The sequence below is a fragment of the Ammospiza caudacuta genome, chromosome 3 (assembly GCF_027887145.1).
Source record: "Ammospiza caudacuta isolate bAmmCau1 chromosome 3, bAmmCau1.pri, whole genome shotgun sequence".
Classification (NCBI taxonomy): Eukaryota; Metazoa; Chordata; class Aves; order Passeriformes; family Passerellidae; genus Ammospiza; species Ammospiza caudacuta.
In genome coordinates this window covers 49,957,891-49,978,543 of record NC_080595.1, presented here as the reverse complement: position 1 = coordinate 49,978,543, position 20,653 = coordinate 49,957,891, and the positions used below count along the sequence as shown (strand labels likewise).

Below are 20,653 nucleotides of genomic sequence, written 5' to 3'. Positions count from 1 at the left end.
TTGGGGTTTCTGTTTGTTCATTGTTTTCATATGCCACTGTGTTTCTGGTTTCTAGCTAGGATGACAATTACTGCTTTAAAGTGTCTCTGTTTTTGTTAGCACAATTCTAGTAAGCCTTTATAGAAATACCCAATCAGAGTTGGGTCCTATCAAGATCTTAGCAAGAGCTCTATACAGGTCAACTCAAAATATTCACAGCATAGGGAGATCAGATGAATTTTAGTAAGTAGCTGCAGTGAATCACAGATCTTAAACTGAGATTTAATTTTACCACAGAAATGTGAGCTCTGAGACATGAGCTTGGGGCCAGGCAATCCACAGAAATCTGAGCTCTGCTTCACTTCTCACTGCCAAATAGAGATATTTATTTCCAAACTCCTGCTGCCACCAATTGCATATATTGCCTCCTTTGCCTTAGTTGTTAACTAATTAGATACCGCTGTCTGCTTCAAAGAATCACTGGCTTCAAATACCTAATGTTTCAATTGCAAACATTAGGCATTCCATGCAGCTTCACCCTAAGAAATATTTTCTTTTTTTTTTTTCAAATCACTTTGCAACACCAACTGGTCTATAAAAAGTCACGGAGCATTGGTACTCCTGAACCCATTCTGTACTTATTCTAGTTTTTTTCCTGATCGTTTAACTCTATCTGGCAACTAAGTACCCTGCAGCTGCTTGTTCACTCTCCTCTACCTCCAGTGGGACTGGGAGAAAAACAGGAAAAAGTAAAACTCAGGGGTTAATATAAGAAAAATTAATAATTGGAATAATTTATGTTAATAATAACAGTAATCTTAATGAAAATGAGAGCAAGAGAGGAAGGAATAAAATCCTCCACCCAAGACAGACAAATTATGCACAATGCAATTGCTCACAACCCACTGATCAATGCTCAGCCCCCTGAGCAGCGATCAGCTCCTCTTGACCAACTCCCCCAGTTTCTGTACTGAGCATGGTGTTCCATGGTATGGAATATCCCTTTGGCCAGGTCAGATCAGCCATCCTCTGGATGTTCCCTCTCAGCTTCTTGTGCTCCCTGGCAGAACATGGGAAACTGGAAAGTCCTTCCCTTAGGGTAGGACCTGCTCCACAACGCCAAAAGCATCGGTGTCTTACCAACAGTATTCTCATGCTAAATGCAAACCACAGCACTGCACCAGCTACTAGGAAGAAAATGAAATCTATCCTAGCCAAATCCAGGACATTTCCTTTCAAGAAATATGAAGCCTGTATTGAATGGCTGTCTCTCCCTGTATTTGCATAGGATTTAACATGATGTCTCTAAAGTAAAAGCAGGCATTACTAATAAGGATGTCAAAGTAGTCAGGGAGCTGTGTTAAGGTTTCATTTGAGCTTGCTCCAAGTGATAAAACTCCACTGTTACATATGAGTGAACTTGGCCCAAACAAAATCAATCCTACTACTAGAGGATTTTTAAAAGGTTTGTCTACAATCTTCTGGTACTTCACCTCATCACTGTCATCAGGCAGTGAGTGAAACAATACTGGGACTGGAAACTCCAAGCAGGCACAGACTTCCTTTTGCTTCCCCACAGAGAAAAGCTAAATTTGTGTTTTGAAATTTATACAAAGATTCACTTCAAGAATTAAGATTATCTCAGATAAAGGCATGTTTGTACAATAACTGAACAGTTGCAGCATGACTTTGGTTACGCAGCAATTTACCGATTCAGAATGTCAGTGAGGCCACAAATCTGCTGAGGAAAAATGGACCAAGAGAGAAAATCACTCTGAAGGAACCATATTTCTTGTCTTCTAGGGAAAAGCCATCAGTCAGTGCCTCCTGGCTCTGCCCAGGAAGCTTAAAACCCCCATGTGAGATATTAATTGTAATTGTGCTTAAAGAACTGGTTGGAGCTTGAATCTTTCATCTGAGAGTTGGGGTTCTTCAGCTTCTTTCCCCAGACTTTGAACATAATTTCATCCAATTCCCCAATCCTTGTACATAAAACAGCTCTAAAGCCTACATGATGAAGCGTTTGATGGTGCTGCTACACACTTCAGATAGTTTTGTGCTCCCAGGTCAGGCTGTGAAGGAAAATGCCTGGTGGGAGAGGGAGAAGATGCCCTGGCACCTACCTGACAACAGTAAAATATTCACCCATTCTTCTGTAAGAAGCTAGTAAAAAACAGTCCTTCAACATAGAAAAGCAAAGGGGGAGAAAAGGGGGCTTACAATAGTGATGAGTTAAATTGCAAAAAGCTGAGCCAAAACAGTAGTGGAGACCTGCCAAAAACTAATGAGTTGAAGGTGAACACAGGACTAAAAAATGAAAATTAATTGTGGTGACCAGAACAGAACCAACAAGGGAGGAGAACTGGAGAGCTGAATAATTAGGAGCAAGAGAGGCAGAATGCAGCTGGTGAATTGCCAGCCTGCTGGCCACAGCCATGCTGAGCTGGAATTAAAACCTGAAAAATCAGGCAAGATCAGCTGTGACTGGCACCTTAAAACCCAACAACAACATTTTTTTCATCTAGAAAGCAATACTGAATAATAATAAAATATCTGAGGTTGCCTTTTACAAATTTCACAAGATATAATTACCAGATAGTCTCCTAAGAAATAAAAATAAGGAGGGCAACAACCAGTTCCAGAAATCAAGATTTGTAGGAATTAATTTAGGGTGTTTTTTTAAGAAAAAAAAATTAAAGCCAAAACAGGTAATCTTAGTCAGGAGAGGCTGTTTATGGTGTGTAACGAACTAGGAGTTGGAAAAGCCAGAGGTTTATTTGAAACTCTTCCAATTATTTATTTTTATGCATGGTGAATAACAGCATGCATAAAAATAAATAATTTGAATTTAGGTTTTGAAACTGACATGGTTTTTGTCTTTTCTAGCTAAAGACATCATGCATAGAACTAACACTGCCCCTATTTTAGTAGGTGCGTAATACTGGACTTATAATAACAGGGCCATAAAACATAGGAATTTTGCTAAAAGAATTTTAATAGCCACAGAGATTTTAAAAAAGTAAGGTTTTAATCCCAACATGTTCAAGGGAAATTATCAGCAAATTATTTAAACATGTTCTGTGTCCACAATTCATTTAAGCAAGTTGCTAAGTGATTGTGACTCACACCAGTCTGCCTTTTGATCTGACTGTGATGAACAGATTGCTTTATTCTCCTGTGAATTGAAGATATGCTGAAGTTCCAATATTAAAGAGGTGAAGGGGAACAGAAGATGAGTTCTCTGAGGGTGGATTCCCCTCCTCATGCTGTTGCTGACTGTGGAGTCCTCAAGTGGTATTGAAAGTACAATTGAAAGCGTTTTGTTTGTATATACATCAACTTGAGGGGTGCAGAGTCTCTCCAGGCAATCATTATCTCTGAAACAACAAAATTTTGTTTCCCTAATATCTAAAAAGAATCTTCCTTGCTTTGATTTATCCCTTTATTTTTGACCAGGCTGCTGCACTCACTACAATAATATGTTCCAAACATAAATGGATATTGCAACATCACAGCCTCCTTTGGTTTTCTCACTGATTTGTTCTGAAGTGTTGAGTGATTTTATTATTCTCCTCTGGGCCAGGGGTTCTTACGAATTTCTTGGAGATGATTCTTGCAGGACTCCCACCAGGGTTTTACAGGAGGAGGTCAGAGGATTGTTGTTGTACTTCTGCCCATACACACACCTACAGGAGTTGCCCATTTTGCAGTAGATTGCCTCTACTGAACTTTGACAGTTTATGTGGCACAGTGATGCCCAGATCCTGTGCAGTCTAGCATAGATGGTTGCTCCCCTTTGTGTACAGCTGACTCCTCTTGGGTCAGTGAGGTGCCTTGAGTTGTCTCTTGAACAGCATCATCTTTTTTCAGACTATCTTTCTCTTTTCCCAAGATCTTTTTTCTTCATTATTATTTTTTATTCCACCTGTGCAGCACTAGCAGTCCTTTTTTCTGGTGGTATCTTTATGTGAGAGTGAGGAATCTGCTGGCCTGGTTCTTTAACACAAACACTTGAATTAGAATGACTACCATCATCACTATTTGCTGTGAGGGATCTGTATGTGTAAATTGCAAAGAAAAAATTGTCCAGATAATAAACTCGGAGAACCTGCTCAAATGCTAGATGATAGTCCTTATTTACAAGTGTGGACATGGACAGTAAATATCAAACAATATTAAGACACGATGGTAAATGTTACCTTGTTAGTGGCATTTGCACAATTTTATTGTACTTTGCTCCCAAAATATATCTGCTGCATTTGCCTTCATTTGCTTTCTTTTTGATTTGACTGGATTTTGAAATATCTTGTTAGATTCATCACAGATGTCATCTTTCAAAGGGGGTACTTACTATTTCCCACCCTTCCTTTTAACCTGGCACCTGCTCCTTCAGTGTGGGTATCACATAAATGAGGCATTTCATTATGCACATTATCTGTTCTATCCACCTTTTTATTTCTGTACCACTTCCATTTTTAAAAGATGAGTGGCAATGACATATTTAATGTGACTTACTTTTCTACCTTTTTAGCTGAGAGGAATGTATAACCTAAACTCTATGAACTTTTTTTGAGTTCATCACTTTTGATGCACTGTTCTTTAGAAAACTTTTCTTTCAGATTCTCTTTCTTCTCTCCCCCTCCCCATCGGTAATGTCTTTTTTTTAGGATTCTTCATCTTTTATGTTTTTTTTTTTTCCTTTGTTCCTCTGATTCTTGCTCTATTTGATCTCCCCTACATGGTCTTATGGTGCCCACTAATGCTGGGGAGGTGTCTCTGGGAGCCTCAGGAGATTCCAGGGAGCTCAGCTGTTCCTTTGCTTAGGTGAATGGAGATGGACAAAAAGTGTGACTCCTCTGGAGCCCGGGACTGCTGGAAGGGAGGGGGTGAGTACTTGGGCCTTTCATTCCCAGCATCACAATTTGGAGTAAGTAAGGAGCTTGAGGTTCTTCCATGATAAGAGTGAGGTGAGGGTGTCCACAGAGTGATGCAGAATGTCTCTATCTGTTATCAAAGAAAGTGTATGTGGGAGGCAGCAATGAAGATTAAAGCCCAAGACTAGGAAATATTTCTAAGTCCTGGTCCATACTGGTCTGGGCGGTAGCTCTAGTGAACAGGTCTGTGGAAACTCATGTTGTGCCTAAATCACAGATAAAATGTTTTGGGGGAGGAGGCACAAATGTGGAATTTCATCAATGGATAGAGTAAACTGCTGATAGAGTTCAGACATTTAGATAGAAGCACTCAACTAATGAGAGAATTGGTTTCCACAAAGTTGTTGTTAGGGAACTGTTAAGTTTTTAATTCTTAAGTAATTTTGGGTGACTCCATTTCTGCTTTGTCCACCCCTTCTGAATTAGTTCAGCAACCTTTCTTGACTAGCAATCTTTCTTGACTTTCTCTCTTTCCTTTATTTCCTTCTCAGCTGTTTTCCTAATCCTTTTCTGACAGTGTGGGAGACCCCAGCTATAAGGGAGTAGCTGAAGCTGCTCTCCCACCAGTGTGGGAGAGCATTTGTGTGCAGAGGGGAATTTTCACTTCCATCTTTATTTTTTCCCCGTAATGAGAAAATTGAAATATTAGACTTCCACTATGTTCCAAAGGGTTTCTTCCCAGTGCAATTCCCATTGAACAGACCCATATCATCTACCTTTTCTGTATACTTGTGGTATTGGGAAAAAAAAGAGACACATCTCATCCTCCAACCAACTAAGAAGCAAGCATGTAAGATAGGATTTTCAGATCTCTCTTCTGCTGCTGGTCATAGATAAGTGGAACAACAGAAAAATATTTTCTCAAACCTCATTGCTGTATTAAAACTGTACTCCGGGATCCCATCTGCAAGGAGTGCTGGTTATTCCTGCCCCAAAGCATACTTCCACTGAAATCAGAGATGTGAAACTTTTCAGACTGGCTTTAAAATGCAGTTACTCTTTATTCCTAAAATTGTGCTTGCTAGCTGGATGTCAGTGGGGGAATCCCTTTGGTACAGTAGAGTGGGCTAGTAGGGTGGATTTGGGTTTTTTTTGAAAGATGGTTTGGATTTCTCCTGCTTCTTTTTTCACCCCAGACCACAGGATGTGCTGGGAATGCACCTTTAGGTCTCTAGAAAAGCTTTTGAAGACAACCTCTTTCCACAGAAACCACGGACTAGGTGGAGTGGCTTTGATTATTTTGTGTCTTTTGATAAGAAAGGAAAAAGCAAAGGTTTACAGGCCAGAAGACCTCAAGGAATATGAGAGAGAGGAGGGAGTGATAAAAATAATAAAACCAGCTAGCTGCTTTTATTGGACATCTAAGTAAAGATTTTTGAACATGTTACCCTCATAGCATAGCAAAGGAAAAAAAAAAAAATAAAGGAAAATAGAAAGGAAGAAAGAAGAGACAGGAAAAAAGCCTTTCCATGCCCAGTGTGGTGAAGACGACTGATGTTGCCTGGAGAAGCTTCATCCTTTTCAGATCCCGAGAGCTTCTGCACCAGGATGGAGGTCATTACTCCTCCTTACTGAGGTCTTGCCATCTTGTGCGTGCAGCAGCAGCTCTACCAGAGAAAATCTGTCTGCAGCAGTCAGCATCAGTCCTTCGTGTAATGCAGAAATGGCTTTTTTAGCACATCCATCCCCTGCATAGTCCTACTTTCTGTTTTACAGGTACTGACATGGTAGGACCTGCATTGCCAGTGTATCAGCACTGATCTGCTGCACTGCTGCTGCAGTTTCCTGCAAGGGAAAAATGTGTAATCTGAATGGTACTACTATGAATTGTGTAATGTTTGCTACAAAAAATACTCATTAGAGAAATTTACTGGATGGGACTATTTTGGTATTCATTATAACACATTGTTTGAGAAAACTAAATAGAGCATAAAATCAGAAACAAAAGAAGAAAGTCAAAGCAGTTTTCTTTAACACAGTAGAGCAAACTAGTTAGGTATTATCAAAAGCCTGGTCATTTTTTTTTTCCTTCCTTTTCCCTCCCGTAGTCCTGAAGTGATCATACACCTCTTTTTTCTATTTGACATTTTCGGTTTGAGTCTTGCTGATGTGCGTGCTGACAACTGATCGATATCCATCGGAAACAAACAAACCCGATATTCCGCTCCTCCTGTGCACCCTCCGCTGCGGCGATGTTGGAAGCGGCGATTCCGAGCTTCCCTCGGCGCCAGCCCCGAGAGCTCTGCGGCTCCGTGCCCGCCGGGGCTGCAGTGACCCCTGCGGGAGCGCGCAGGAACCGCGCCCGCTGCGCGCACCCGGGGAGCGGCGGGACCAGCGCTCCCTGCCCCGCCCCTGGCCGGGAGTCGCCTTCTGTCACACCCAACAGAGACACCCCGGAAGATTTTTTTCTTACATCGGAGAAGACCATCACCATCTGCTTCTAAGAGGATCCTGGGAACCAGCGATGCTGCACTACATGAGCTCCTTCTACGGTGTTGGAGTTTTATCAAGACATATTTGGTTTGTCAGAAATTTGCTTCAGCAGCCAGTGGCGCTTGGTTTAGGAAGAAAAAATCAGAGCGCTGTGCAACCAAATATGAAGCACCCCCAAAGGAAGAAGTAATGGTGGCAGCTACGGAGCAAAGCCAATACATCAAGGTCTGATTCGACTCTGGAGACATGCAGAGGCTGATGGAATAACCAGTTCTACTTCTACTAGTATCATGTCCCAAATAAAGACTGCCCCTCTTCCAGCTGGCTGCCCACAGGAAGGGGAGTTTGGAAGCAATGCATGGGAGCACATAGTTGTTCCTGTTTTCCTCCAGAGGAATGAGATTTTGGACCAATGATCTGTAAGCAAACAAGCTGTTCAGAAGGAAACCCATTGCTTTCTGATTTTAGGGAGAACCTCTTGACAAAGGCCAAAATATAACTGGTTAACAGCTGCCAGACTGCAGCAGTATGGTCTGTATTGCTCTCCATGCTTCATTTATTTTTCATTTGTTCAATTCTGTATCTTGTTAAGAATGAGAAACCAAATCTAAAAGCTGTGCTTGATTTCCTGGGCTTCCACCTGCACAGTTTCATTGATTTTGGTCTTTCCTCCTCTTCTCCAGAGCCCCTACTGCCTCTGATGGGATTACTGAGAAGCTGTAATTCTGTATTTCAAGCTTTTTTAATCTCTTTTTTTTTTTTTTTTTTTTTTTAATATATCCCATTCCAGCTTTACCAAAGAACCTGCCCTCTGCCTGTGTGGAAAACAGGCAAACCAAAGTAGGCACCCTAACAACCTCAGGCATTGAACCATTTTGGGGAGGTTTTTCTGTGTATGAGGAGGATCTGCTTTCCAGTTTTGAAAGCTGGAGGATGAAAGAAATTCTTTCTCTCCATTAGAAATAGACAACTAACCTTCATAAGATAATGTTTAATGAAAAATACTTTAGGTATTTGTATGTAATATTGTTTTATTTCTGCAGTCAGTACTATGGGAAAAAATTGTCCTGGCTTTAGGGGATGGAAAGGAAGTTTGTCTTTGCTTGGATATATGGCACTACCCTTTGGGATGGTGTCATTTGATAATTCCTGCCACATGTTCTTATAAGTAGGATGTTTTTGTTTCCTTACTGTGTCTCCCCTCAAGTCCTGCTGGGTAATATTTCAGATGGTCACGGTCAGAAAAGGCATGTGACAACTTCCAGATGTGCAAATAATCAAAGCGAGCTGCAGATCTAAGGGAGCACACCAGCAAACAAATGGAGGATAACTTGAAGGGCTGCAGTCTAGGTGGGGGGTCACGTTCAGAGGAGGTGTAGCAGGCTGAAGGATAGTCTTTTATTATCTGGAGAATTCACTGATGTCTAGATCATTTGCTAAAAATGAGGTAGTCTGATGATGTGGCTGGGCAGGCAGTAAAAGCCTAAAACATGGGGTCTGGTTGTGGTTTTCCCACAGCTTGGAGCAGAGCTGGCTTCCCTGGGGAGCGAGGAAGGCTCTCGTAATGCGCCATAGCTCTGAGCTGAGCTGGTCTCTGGGCTCCAGCTTGCGTGATGCATCAGAGACTAAGAAATGCCCTGCTGTCTTCCACACCACCACGGCATCTGGGGCTGCATCCTTGCTGAGCTGGTGGTGCCTGAGACAGTGCTGTGCTCAACTGGGAGAGGGGAGGGTGCATCTCAGCTCAGAGAAACCTGTGTGCTTCTGTTTTGCTCCAACTTGGCTTGTATAGGCACCTTGTATAGGCAGCTTTTAGATTTGGCTTGGGTACTAATAGCTAGTTCTAAGCTGAGTTTGAGGAGCGCTTAATCAAAGCCCTTAATCAACCCAGGTGACTCTTGTTAGTCCATCCTCCCAGCTTTATAGAAACAGACAAGACAATTAAAAATGTGTGGTGAGACACAGCATTCCTCTTTGGGAATGTAAAACCATTCATCACCAAGATTTAAAGAACTCATATTGGTCACTGGCAACCTGGTATTTGTAGAGGTGAATGCACATGACTGTGGTGCAGTGTGTGTGAAGCAGTAAGGAACACCAGGATGGAGGATGCATGTTGCTTCTGTGACACAGACTGAACAGTCCTGTCTCTGGTCACAGGAGGGACAATGTTCACTCCCCACAGGATCCTACAGCAAGTTTCCTGGTGCCTTTTTGTACGCTGACATTTGATGTCACAGTGCCTGCCCTGCTGGCACATCCTTTGAAACAGATGTTCTCTGCATCTGCCCGCTCTGTGTGCGACAGGCACAGCTCTGCTGGAAGATTGCTTTCCAAACCCTTCCAGTGATGGAAAGGGGTGGGCAGTATTACCACTACTATTACTACTAGTACTAATTTGTTTGGCAACACTGCTGGCTCAAAACCTGGCTCAGCTGCTGATGAAGAAGGGAAGATCTACCCATGTCGAGAGAACTTCAAAGGTTTTGAACTACAGGCTGATGCTTTTGAAGCATAGCTCTGCGGGACAGTGCTACCAACTGTTCTTTCCCCTTGGTAATAAAGCTTTATGGGATATTTCGTGCAATCCTAGATGGGTCTTTTGCTGCCTGGGAGGTAATGGTGTTGTATGCTAGAGAATTCAGTTCCACTCTAGGAAAAGGAACAGTTTTGTGCCAGTTTGTCCATCATCAATGGCTGCTTTTGTCAGCTGGTTTCTCCATATGGCATTCCTGAAGCACCTGGAGAATTAGTCTGACAAAATTAGTCTTTGGTTTTGTGCAAAGAGTACTTTTTTATGTACATGGAAGGGGAAAGACCAATACACTGCTCTCCTGGAGAACCAGACTGGTGCCTGTGTGCTAGGAGGGGCCTTAGCCTGAGGAGGGCATTGGCAGCAGCAAGTGGGGGCTTGGAAGAGGCACATCACAACATGGGTAAACACACAAAAGGGAGGAGGATCCTTCAGTGCATGAGAACACTGGTACCTCAATGTGCTGCAGGAAAGTGGTGGCCATGAAGAATTAGGCCTGCATCATATGACAGATATTTATTGTGATGGCTCATCTCTGTCATGATCCATGTTCGTAAGACTGAGCTAACAAGGTCATCTTATGTAGTAAACTCTGAAAATATTGGAGGCCTGCATTCTTCTACTAGCTGGGGCATTGACAGCACATGTTTCCATCACTTAAAATGTGGCTGTCAAGACTGCAAGCTCTTAGACTATGTCCACAAGGAAAGATATAATTATGTATGTATGGTATATTAAAAATGGAAACCATTCAGCACTGGAAGTCGACTCAAAAAGGACAGATGGGGAGATGTGATAAGGGAAATAAAGCTACGACAAAGCAGAAAATTGTGGAAGAAACAAACTAAGTGGCCTCTATCTACCAACTACCCATCTGTTGGTCATCCACCAATCTCTCTACTTGCTACATATTTGGATGTTACTATTTAAAAAACAGACAAGGGAGCAGCATGTGGAGGTCTGGCTGGGACAAGAGGAAAGCGGCTAAAGGACCTTTTTACTGGCTGGTAAATTCATGCCTGGTCTCCCTTCAAGATTTCATAGTTTAGAAAGAATTTCAGTTTGCTCTTCAAAAGATGCGTCAGTCTGTTCTGGATTAAGAAGACAATATGCCTTCCACATTTACTCCCCCCGCAAAGCCTGATTTTTGGAGGATTTACTAGTCATTTTGTTTCAGACACATTTCTTAACAAGTTGGCTTTCTTCATGGTTAAGCTTAAATTCTGTTCTTCGTGAATCCTATAAGGCTCCCTATGTGGTGTTTGTCCTTTCATGGTCATTGCTGACACATACTCGCTGCACTCACTGTGATCTACTAAAATTGTTTTGTCAGGGTAAAAATTGCAAATTAAAACATTCTCTAAGAGGGAGGACCCCAAATATAATTATATAACAAAAATTCCCCAATCATTTCCAAGCAATTTAAAATTGAATATAAATCTTTCCTTTACTACCAGATGTGATCTTCCCAAAGCTTCAGACATGAACAATCTCTCTAAATTTTCCTGCTATTTCAATATCCTATCCATAGAGAAACCAGCCTGTGCCTCTACCACCTATTCAGGAAAATTTGGAAACCAGGTCAATGACTGGTACCTTTATCCATTAAAATCAATGATCATACATATTTTAATTTACTTTCTCAGTTTTCCTTCCTTTCCATTGCTTGTTTGCAGCCGAACCTCCATTTTCCTCTCCCTGACCCTGCCTTTTTTTAATGGGAATCTAGGAAGTTCCCTCTATTTTCCTTTTTCTGCCTTTTCTTTCTTTACAGTCTCTAGTGTCTTTCCCTTATTTTAATAGCCATAATTCTCTGTTGACTGCAGATCTTGGCTATGTCCTGATAAGGTCAACAGAAAGGTTTTCCCTGGAATTTCAGATGTGTTTCCATATTGGTTTTTCTTTCCACTCCTCTCCTTTTATTTCTTGACGCATGGCTGGCCGATTTAGACAAACATTTTCAGAACAACTTGTCCTCAGCTAACTAAACTGGTAAATAACAGATAAATATAGTTTCAATTGGGAACAGCTTTCTGGCAAAGGATGGAGAACAGCACTAAAGAAGAATTTTTCTCACCTTGAGTCATGGGACCTGGTTGGTTAAATTAAAACCATTTACTTAACCTGCATGTAGAACGCGCAAACAACAGAAATATCCTTTACTTGTACAGATGCCTACCGTACCCTTGTTGTTGTGAAACACAAATAGACCATTTTTCTTTCTTTCTTTGAATCCAAAGCAGCAAAAAACCAAATGTATGTATTTAAGCAAAGGCCCAGGCTTATTTTTTCAGTCATTCTTTTTTTTTACCCACCACCTAGAAGGCTCTGTCATAAGCTCCAAGATTCAACATATAATGATAGAATTATAAATTCTTTGATGTCCTAAGGCCAGCTACCTCCCATCATAACTCAATCTTCCTGCTACGCATTACTGTCTTCTTATCAAAGTGCACTTCACCGAGCACACAAAAGGGATGCTGCTATATTTGTTAAGATGATAATTCGCATATTTGCTATGAAGCATACAGAGGACTTCTATATATATTTTTATATGTGTTTATTCATTCAGAGGGGCTAGAAATCTAGATATCACAGTGCTTTTGATATATAGAGAGAAAATAAAAAAACAATTCACAATAGTAAGTCATTGTATTTTGAAATTTATTGTAATAAATTATAGCAATAGTTCACAAAACCCAGCTATTATCTCAGATTGTCTCTCTCTGCAGAATCACAAAAACAATCTGAGTCATCCTGACTTGATTCATGTTCAGTTCCTTTTTGGGAAGACTTCCCTCACCATCAGGCCACCTCGCCTGGTAGCATTTTTTTTTCTGTGAAAGCTCAAGTTCTGTACAACAGTCCCACAGCCTATGTTGGGTTCTGCAGAATGAATCATGGAAAATATGCATCCCTGCTTGTTTGCAGCTGGTTATTTTTTGCTGAGGTCCATGTGGAAGGAGAACTATGCAACTTTTTCCTCCATGATACGTGTCATTTTAACACTCTGATAGGAATGGATTAATAGAGACTTACCAAACATATCAAAAGATGTTCAGCATTTCAAAGAGGGAAAAGAAGAGGAGCTGACATGCAGAACCAAGGTTGAGTATCAGCCATTTTCAGAAAGAAAGTTAATTTATCTTTATGAATAAAGCAAGGCACAACAGATTTTTTTTCCCTTTTCCTCCCAGGGTCTTTTTCATGGCCTGTCACTAAATTATTGTGAACATTTTATTTATATTTGCTGTGGCTTTCATTTCACCTATATATGTTATATGAGTTGGTACATGCAGAATATATTATTTTAATTAGTTAATGGAGCTGATTAATTAATAACTTGATCCTCTTACCTGAAAAGCATGACAGGAGCTCAGAAAATTACTTGCACTTGCTACCCTTCCTTGCATTATTTGAGAGAGACCTCTCTGAGCTGAAAATGCAGCACAGTAACTTTATATAATACCTTAGACATGAAGTGAATAATAATGTGTGACTTCAGGGAAATGAAGGTATGCAGAGTACCAATGACACTGGCTAATATTTCTGCAGTTGAACAGTTCAGCAGTGAGCAGCCTTGCTTCTGACAGTGTCCTGAAAAAATATGGTACAAATTTTACTATTAAAATCATCACTGAAAACATGACAATCATTACGAAGATTTCCAGATTCCTCCATCTAAAATGAGAACTGAAGGAACTTTAGAAGCAAAAAGTTGAAGTGTTTGATAATGTGAAGTTGTATGACTGAACAATTGTTATTTATCTGCTGAAGAAAAGTGAAGTCAGGTGCAGAGAGACAAGTTGTAGGGGCTGTATGAGCTGTATGTGGGGAGAACGCATCACCAGGGGTCAATGGGCTTAAACTGGATATGGATATATAAACTGGTTCATATCCAGGGCATAAACTGGGTGTCAACTCCAGGCACAAAACTGGTTGGGAACTAATGTAAACCCTGGGAATATGCATTTTTGGCATGAAGTCCTGATTTCCTCTGTATGTGTGTTGAGCTCTGAAGTACGGCGTTTGCTTCAGGCACTCTTAAAGATTGTTCTGAGACCAACTAAAAGGCTTGAAAGCATCTTTGGATAGAAGTGGTAGGTGTGCAATCATTTAAGCATGCCAAGAAAAAGTTTAAGGATTTTGGTTGTAGATGGTAAGTATTTACTTCAGGACTAATGCTCTTCCAATCTAGCAAGAAAAGATATAAAAAGACCTTGTGGCTGGAGCTGGACAAATACACAGGATGAAAAGGCTACACATTTCGCCAGGGAAATACTTAGCTACTGGTGTGGATTGCAAGAGATTATTGTGGCTTTTCTACCATTAGCAATTTTTAAATCGAGAATAGATGTTGTTGGGTTTTTTAAATCTAAAAGATTTACTCAAGTTTAAACTGGATGAAATTCAAGGATGTCCTGTGTCCTAAATTATGTGGTTAGGTGACCACACAGTGACTCCTGGTTTTATAATCTGAAAATCCTATTGCTCTGACAAATAGGGCTGGAGGAGCTTTCACTGAGACTGATGCCTTGGATTCATGGATGCGCACTGTGTTTTCTGGGGTCAGCGCTCACCTTTCTTCCTTCTGAACCAGCTGAGCACTGACTGTCCAGGCTGTAGAACTGCACTAAGCAGACCTGTCCTGCCTAGCCCAGGGATGCTCCTTTTTCACTTATTTCTCTCCTCCCAGGCTGGAAGCCCACATTCCTTTTTCCGAGGAGCCAGGAGCCACCTTGAACCGGGGAACTTCTGTAGCGCTTTGAGAGTAACCATTCACAAAGACCTTACAGCTCTGAACTACAGCACGCACAAAGAACACTTTTTTTCTAACAACTACAAAATGCTGCAATAAGCTTTGCTCCAATGAAACCTCTATTAATGGTAGTGGAGATTGGTATGCCAGTGACTAAGGATTTGACTATCAGATAATTGCAATTATATGTTCTTTCCAGAACAACTTGCATTATTTAGGAAGAAAAACAAACTCCAAGCAAGCTGGTCAGAGGTTTTGAAATATTCAGATGCAGAGCTCCAAGCTTTAGCCACTGGGGTACAGTCCACAGTGCTACTAAGCAGGCAATAGGCTCAGGATTTATTTCAGTGACTGAACTTACAAATACAGAAAGTTCACAGAAAAGCCTGCTGTTGTGAACTTTCAACCAGCATTTGCACACTAAGAATCCATAGATTACTTATATAAGAAATGGATGCATATCTGTCCAAATGTTTAATAATGATACTATGTGAGAAGCATGTAACAAGTAATTTTCCTCTGCAGTAACAATATATTTTTTTGCATTGTATACAGGATAGTCACAATAGCAGTTTCAATCTTTTGAAGCTTCTATGTTCAGAAGATGATATTTTGACAACAATTATACCCAAAATGCAGGTATTAGAATAAGAATTTTCAGGTCAGATGAGACTAAAATTTGGTAATGACTGAATTCTCTTTAATTGTTATATGCACGATTTAAACAAGACCTTGATACTTAAAAGTAAACTGAACTGTGCAGTATGATCCAGTAAAACCTGTTTTTATAAGTGCTCTTTGTACCCTGGAAGACATGGGGATGGTGACACTATTGATTTTCAAAGGCCAGCTCACCTGTTTCTGGTTACTTTGGCTAATGGAGTGTGCATGGCCTGGAAGGGAGAGCCCTGTTTGGCCACAGTTGCCATGCACCCTTGCCTGCTCTCTCTGGCTCCCCTGTGAAGCATTCATCAAGTGCACATGAGTTACATCCACACCAGCACAGCCATGGTGATTTTCATTTCCCCGTTGCTCCCAGAGGCATGAACACGAGCTCCAGCCCCAGGCTGACACTTACTGCGCTATTGCCAGCACAGCTGGCTCCAGGTCTGGAAGTCTGGTAAGATGAGTTGTAAGTCCTGTTTCTTCCACGTGCACTCATGTTCCAGTTGCAACTCAAATATATTAAAGCGGTTTTCTCTCTCTAAATGTATCTTCAAATATCTGCATTTCAGATTTATGCTGTTGCCAATTCACTTTACATTTTGCATTATACCAAATGCCTGCTTTAACTGTGGATATTTGGGCTCGACAAGAACAGGAGGGAAGTGAGGAGAGGGAAGAGATTAAAATGAATTGTGGGTGTATTAGTAGGATTTCTAAACTTGGGTTTAGGTCTACTGAGTCTTTGGCAGCACAGTTTCTGTCTCAGAACTTTAGTGGTGGGTGCCTACCAAGATTGGGCAGTTCCCAGGCTGGGAGCCCATTCTGTCCCACTGGCACTAACCACACCTGGAGCATGAGGTCTGCTGTTCTGTTAGCACCAGTCTGCTCTCTCACCTTGTTTGCATCTTTTCACTAAAGCACACACAGGGAAAATGCTTGTTTTGAGTCTAGCTACTTCATCCTGAGAGGATGCAAAGATACTTGTTCTTCTTGCAGCCAAAGGACTCTCAAAGCCTTGCATTTTTGGAAGAGGTAAGTGACGAAGGAGATGGATCTGCAAAGGTAAGAAAGACCATTCCTCAGAGACAGAAATTACAGCACAACTCTTGTTAAGTTCCCAAGCTCCAGCTTTATGGATTACAGTGGAGAACCTCTGCCACACTAAATGCTGCTTTACTCCTGCTATCTGTATCAGGCAAGGAGATTCTACAGTACTTTCAAGATACCACTCCACAGGATACCACTCCATAGGATGCTATTAGAATAACAGAAGGTGAAGCCAGGTGATGAAAAACACATTTGTCAAGAGTTTGGTGTGACAGACATCCATTCCTGAGCTGTCATGTGCTCTAGTATCTGTTTTACATTCCTGCACAGGGTTTTGTAACAGTGAGAGGAAGTGGTCAATTCTTTCAAATTTGAGAGAGACGTGCTGGCACTGATTTCTGTGGCTGCAGTCATGTGTCAAGAGATTATTTGTGCTGGCACTGTGAGCTCGATACATGTCTACATTCTTGATACTTGAATCTCAAAAACTTCACTGGAAGAGATGCCAGTAAGCTGTTATTTCCTCTAAGTACCAGTTCTCCGTAGATATAATCATAGTAACAGCCGTCACATTTGTGCTAACACTGGCCGGCAAGGACTGAAAACTTGGCCCTGTTGAAATCTTTGGTAAAGATTTGGCTGAGAAGTGTAAATAGGTTTCCACACAAAAAAAAAGTATGGAAGGAAAAATAGATGTCTGTGTAACAACAGCAAAATGTTTTTTATTTTCAACATCCCCAATGTCAATGTTCTTACTCTATAAAAAGTTCAAATTTGTTTGTGCTGCAAGGAAACCTCCACAACAAAAGTTCATTCCTCATTTTCATATCTACCTCCAAAACAAAATTCCTGTCAGGGTTGTGTTTTAACCCAGATGGTGGCAGAACTACAGCCTGGCAAGATACCCGACTGCCCAATGAGGGGTGATGGGACAAGTCATATGCCAGCTGAATTCCTTCTGGTGAACAAAGGGATTTTGTTAATGTTCTTAAAAGCTGATGATGCCCCAGAGGGTATCCAGCCTTCGGACAGAAATTTTCATCTTTGCAAATGTGATCTAACAGGTGCCCTGTGTTAATCAAAACAAGTTTGTTCCTTGATTGGTTTTAATTGATTTTGGAAGCCAGCTCTGTAAAACAAATACCTGTGGCACCGAATATCTAAACCATGAAAAATACTGTGGAGCATCAGGTCCTCAACCTAATAGCCACAGGAAATTCCAGACTAAATGTTCCCAAAAGTTGAGTTGATCATGCCTCATCTTTTTGATGACCCTAAGAATTACTACTAACATGTTACACAAGGATTCGAAAATGCTGCCAAAAATTAAAGGTTGAGATTTTCCCATTCTAGGCTCTTTACCTATTTCCTTTTTGATTTACCTTTTATTTACTCATGACGCTGATTTATTTTTGCTCAACATGGGCAGCGTGAGCAGCAGGAGCAACAGCAGATGGCAGCACCAAGCTGCTGGATCGGGGCTGTCAGCGCACACAAGGGGAAAACACGAACTGAGATTTTAACAAAAGTTTCTCGGAGTTTGCTTTCTGATCTCCTTCTTTTCTCCCATTCCTTTGGATTTATTTTGTTGTCTTCCGATTTTTCTACTCAGTATTGGAAAAATAAAGAGAAAAAAGAACAGCAGATGAGGAAAGTTGCTATGTCAGGTCATCCTGTATTGATTTAGAAGAAGATGGTAAGACCTGATGTGACCTGCTGAATGGATGACATGAGGTTATGGCCTAGCCTACCAGCACTTCACGTCCTATTAAACACTCCACAGGGGCAACATCTGGAGGGTTAAACAGCTGCTGGGTAATGCAATTTTAAATACCACTTCATCAAAGTAATAGACTCCACAGGACCCTCTTGGGATCTGCACACTGATGTGTTCCAGGCTTTGTGTGCTGCAGCCCTTTTGTGTAACACATTAAGGAGCCCCTGATAGCTCTCACTTTAGCAGAGTGATAGAACCGAGTTTTGCACATTCATCTACGGAACAACGCCTTGCTGAGCCTGGGATCAAACACATGGCCTTTATGGGGTTTCACTTTTTTGTTTTTTTCTTCCTCAAAGCTTGATATTTGGTGTACCCAAAATTACAGTAAGCTAAAGAAAAGATTTAAGAATAGATTTACTCTTGAGTCTATTTTACAGCAATATATGAGCTTCCAAAGGAGATCACATCCATGTTTTCTGTTCTCCAGGATAGTTACAGAGGAGGGAGCAAATCTCTGTTCTCAACATAACCAGCCAAGCTTTCAATCCGAATAACAAAAGGATTCCTCAGGCCCTTACCAGACCTGGCTCCTCTCCTGCATTCTTCAAATACAATCCCTATCTCCAGCAACACAAATCATGAAGGAAATGTGGTCTCCAATTTGGTCGACCACGGAGGCTGGTGCCACCACCTAAATCAACACACCTGACAGTAGGATGGTATGCAATTTTCCAAAATAGCTCCTTCCAATTTTTTATAGCTGCTAAGCAACAATTAGGAGAAGTTCTGTTAAATAATTAATTAATCAATCGCTTTAGTCACATTGAATAATTAATCACTTTGAGATATGACAGCTCAATAACTTTTTCTATTGCCTGCTAATGCAACATTTGCTTTCTGATTCTGAATCCAGTGAAACCCTTAGCAAACACATATCCCTGCTCCTAGGCAGGCAGAATTTGGCAGCTGTCACTGATTGAACTTCGTCACTACCTGGAGCATATGGAAGGACACTTGGTGACTCCTTTCCAGGGATAAAAGCATTGGGTAAAACCTGCAGTGAGCCTGAGCCAGTATCCTTTGGCCCAAGTCCATTGAAAGACTTCAGTTCTTTCTGAGCGAGTACCTGCCCTTGGTGTTGTCTTTACTTGGACATCATTCTCTCTGCTATACTGCAATCACTTCAGATTAAAGGGCAGAGGAAAATTCCTCACTTACCTGCCATAGTTTTGGTTGAGGTATTCTGGGTAATTTTCTTTGTAATGCCTTTTAAAGAGGGATGTAGTCATAGAGGAGCAGGAGGAGTTATGAACCTGGCAATAGCCACCACTGCCATTTTATTTTTGTTATTGGGTACTTATAAACTTTGGGATGTTAGGAAAAGACCAGAGAAATGACTTGTTTTATCTCTTTCTCTACTGAGCTGTACAAAACAATCTTCAGCTACCATAATGTCAACAGAGGCAATGAACAGAGCCCTGAATTGTCTCTGAAGTATGTGCTGTAGCCTCACTTGACATCCTCCATGCCATTCCTGCACAAAGTATTTACACCAGTACTACCCACAGATGATTCTATTAGGTAACTATTCTTTGGAAATTGTAACATTTTTGAATGCACATATATGAAAGATGCCCTCTTCTCACTAAACTGGTTTGTGGCCTATGCTTTAGAAACAGAATCTATTAACACTGCAGGCATATGAGCTACTGTAATTTACTTACCGAAGTTATTTTCCCTCACTCATTACTGCTGAGGGCACCACGGCTGCCCTCCATCTGTGGAGAGGTCTTCATAAGAAAATGGGGAGCAGTAGGGAAACAGCATGGATTCTCCAAAGAATGCATTAGTTTATATATTTATTTCAAATGTCTTTCATGTCTTGGCTTTGTGCATCTTTTCCAAGAAGCAAATGTTTCACAGATGGAAAGAAGCAATTTTCAGTTGTAAAAATTCTAAACAGTTCAGGTGAAATGAAAAACAGAGCTTCCTGGAGACATACCAGCTTTTTCTTTTTATTCATTTTTTCTTTGCCCCAGCCTCACTTTGATTGTAAAAATATTCACCCACCTCCAGACTTTATAGCATGAGAAATGCCCTTCCTGGGGTCTAATCTATGCCTGAGGTATCACTGCAGGTCGATCAGAAAGGAAGGCTCCTATTTCCACACAGACTTTACACATCTGCTCTGATTCTCTGCAGGGTGGATCCTCAGTAACCCTGCAGCAAAAATTGAGTCTTGTATAAACCAAGCTTATACTGGCATAGCTCCTCCTCTTCTACATTGTGATCAGGAAGAGGTCTAATTTGTCCACTGATACTCTGTTTTCTGTCAGTTAAAAAGGTTTGGTAGTGAAATTAGGGGAAAAGATCACAGTCAATTGGTGAGAAAGAGTAATGAGCTTATTTTTGGATTCCTCCTGCTGATAAAACCTTTAAGGATTTATGGCAGATCAAATTAGCAGGAGCTTTAGTAGATAGCCTCATAACCTTTGGATAGCCAACACTGCCTATGAGGCAGTTAAATCTACTGCACACTCCCCACGGGGAGCTTAATTCATCCTCCAGGACATCTGCCTTGG

General features: G+C 41.1%; 1 protein-coding gene across 2 annotated transcripts in view; it reads left to right on the top strand.

Annotated features, from left to right (window-relative positions):
• RGS7 (regulator of G protein signaling 7) overlaps positions 1 to 20,653 on the top strand; it is a 249,874-nt gene that overhangs the window by 215,864 nt on the left and 13,357 nt on the right. Inside the window, exon 17 of one of the 2 annotated variants that reach the window (XM_058800920.1) lies at positions 14,576 to 14,737. The exons of the other annotated variant lie outside the window; for it this stretch is intronic. Coding sequence (XP_058656903.1) covers positions 14,576 to 14,737 — 162 coding nt within the window. Of the gene's footprint in view, positions 1 to 14,575; positions 14,738 to 20,653 lie in introns of those variants that run through there. 2 annotated transcript variants of the gene reach the window in all.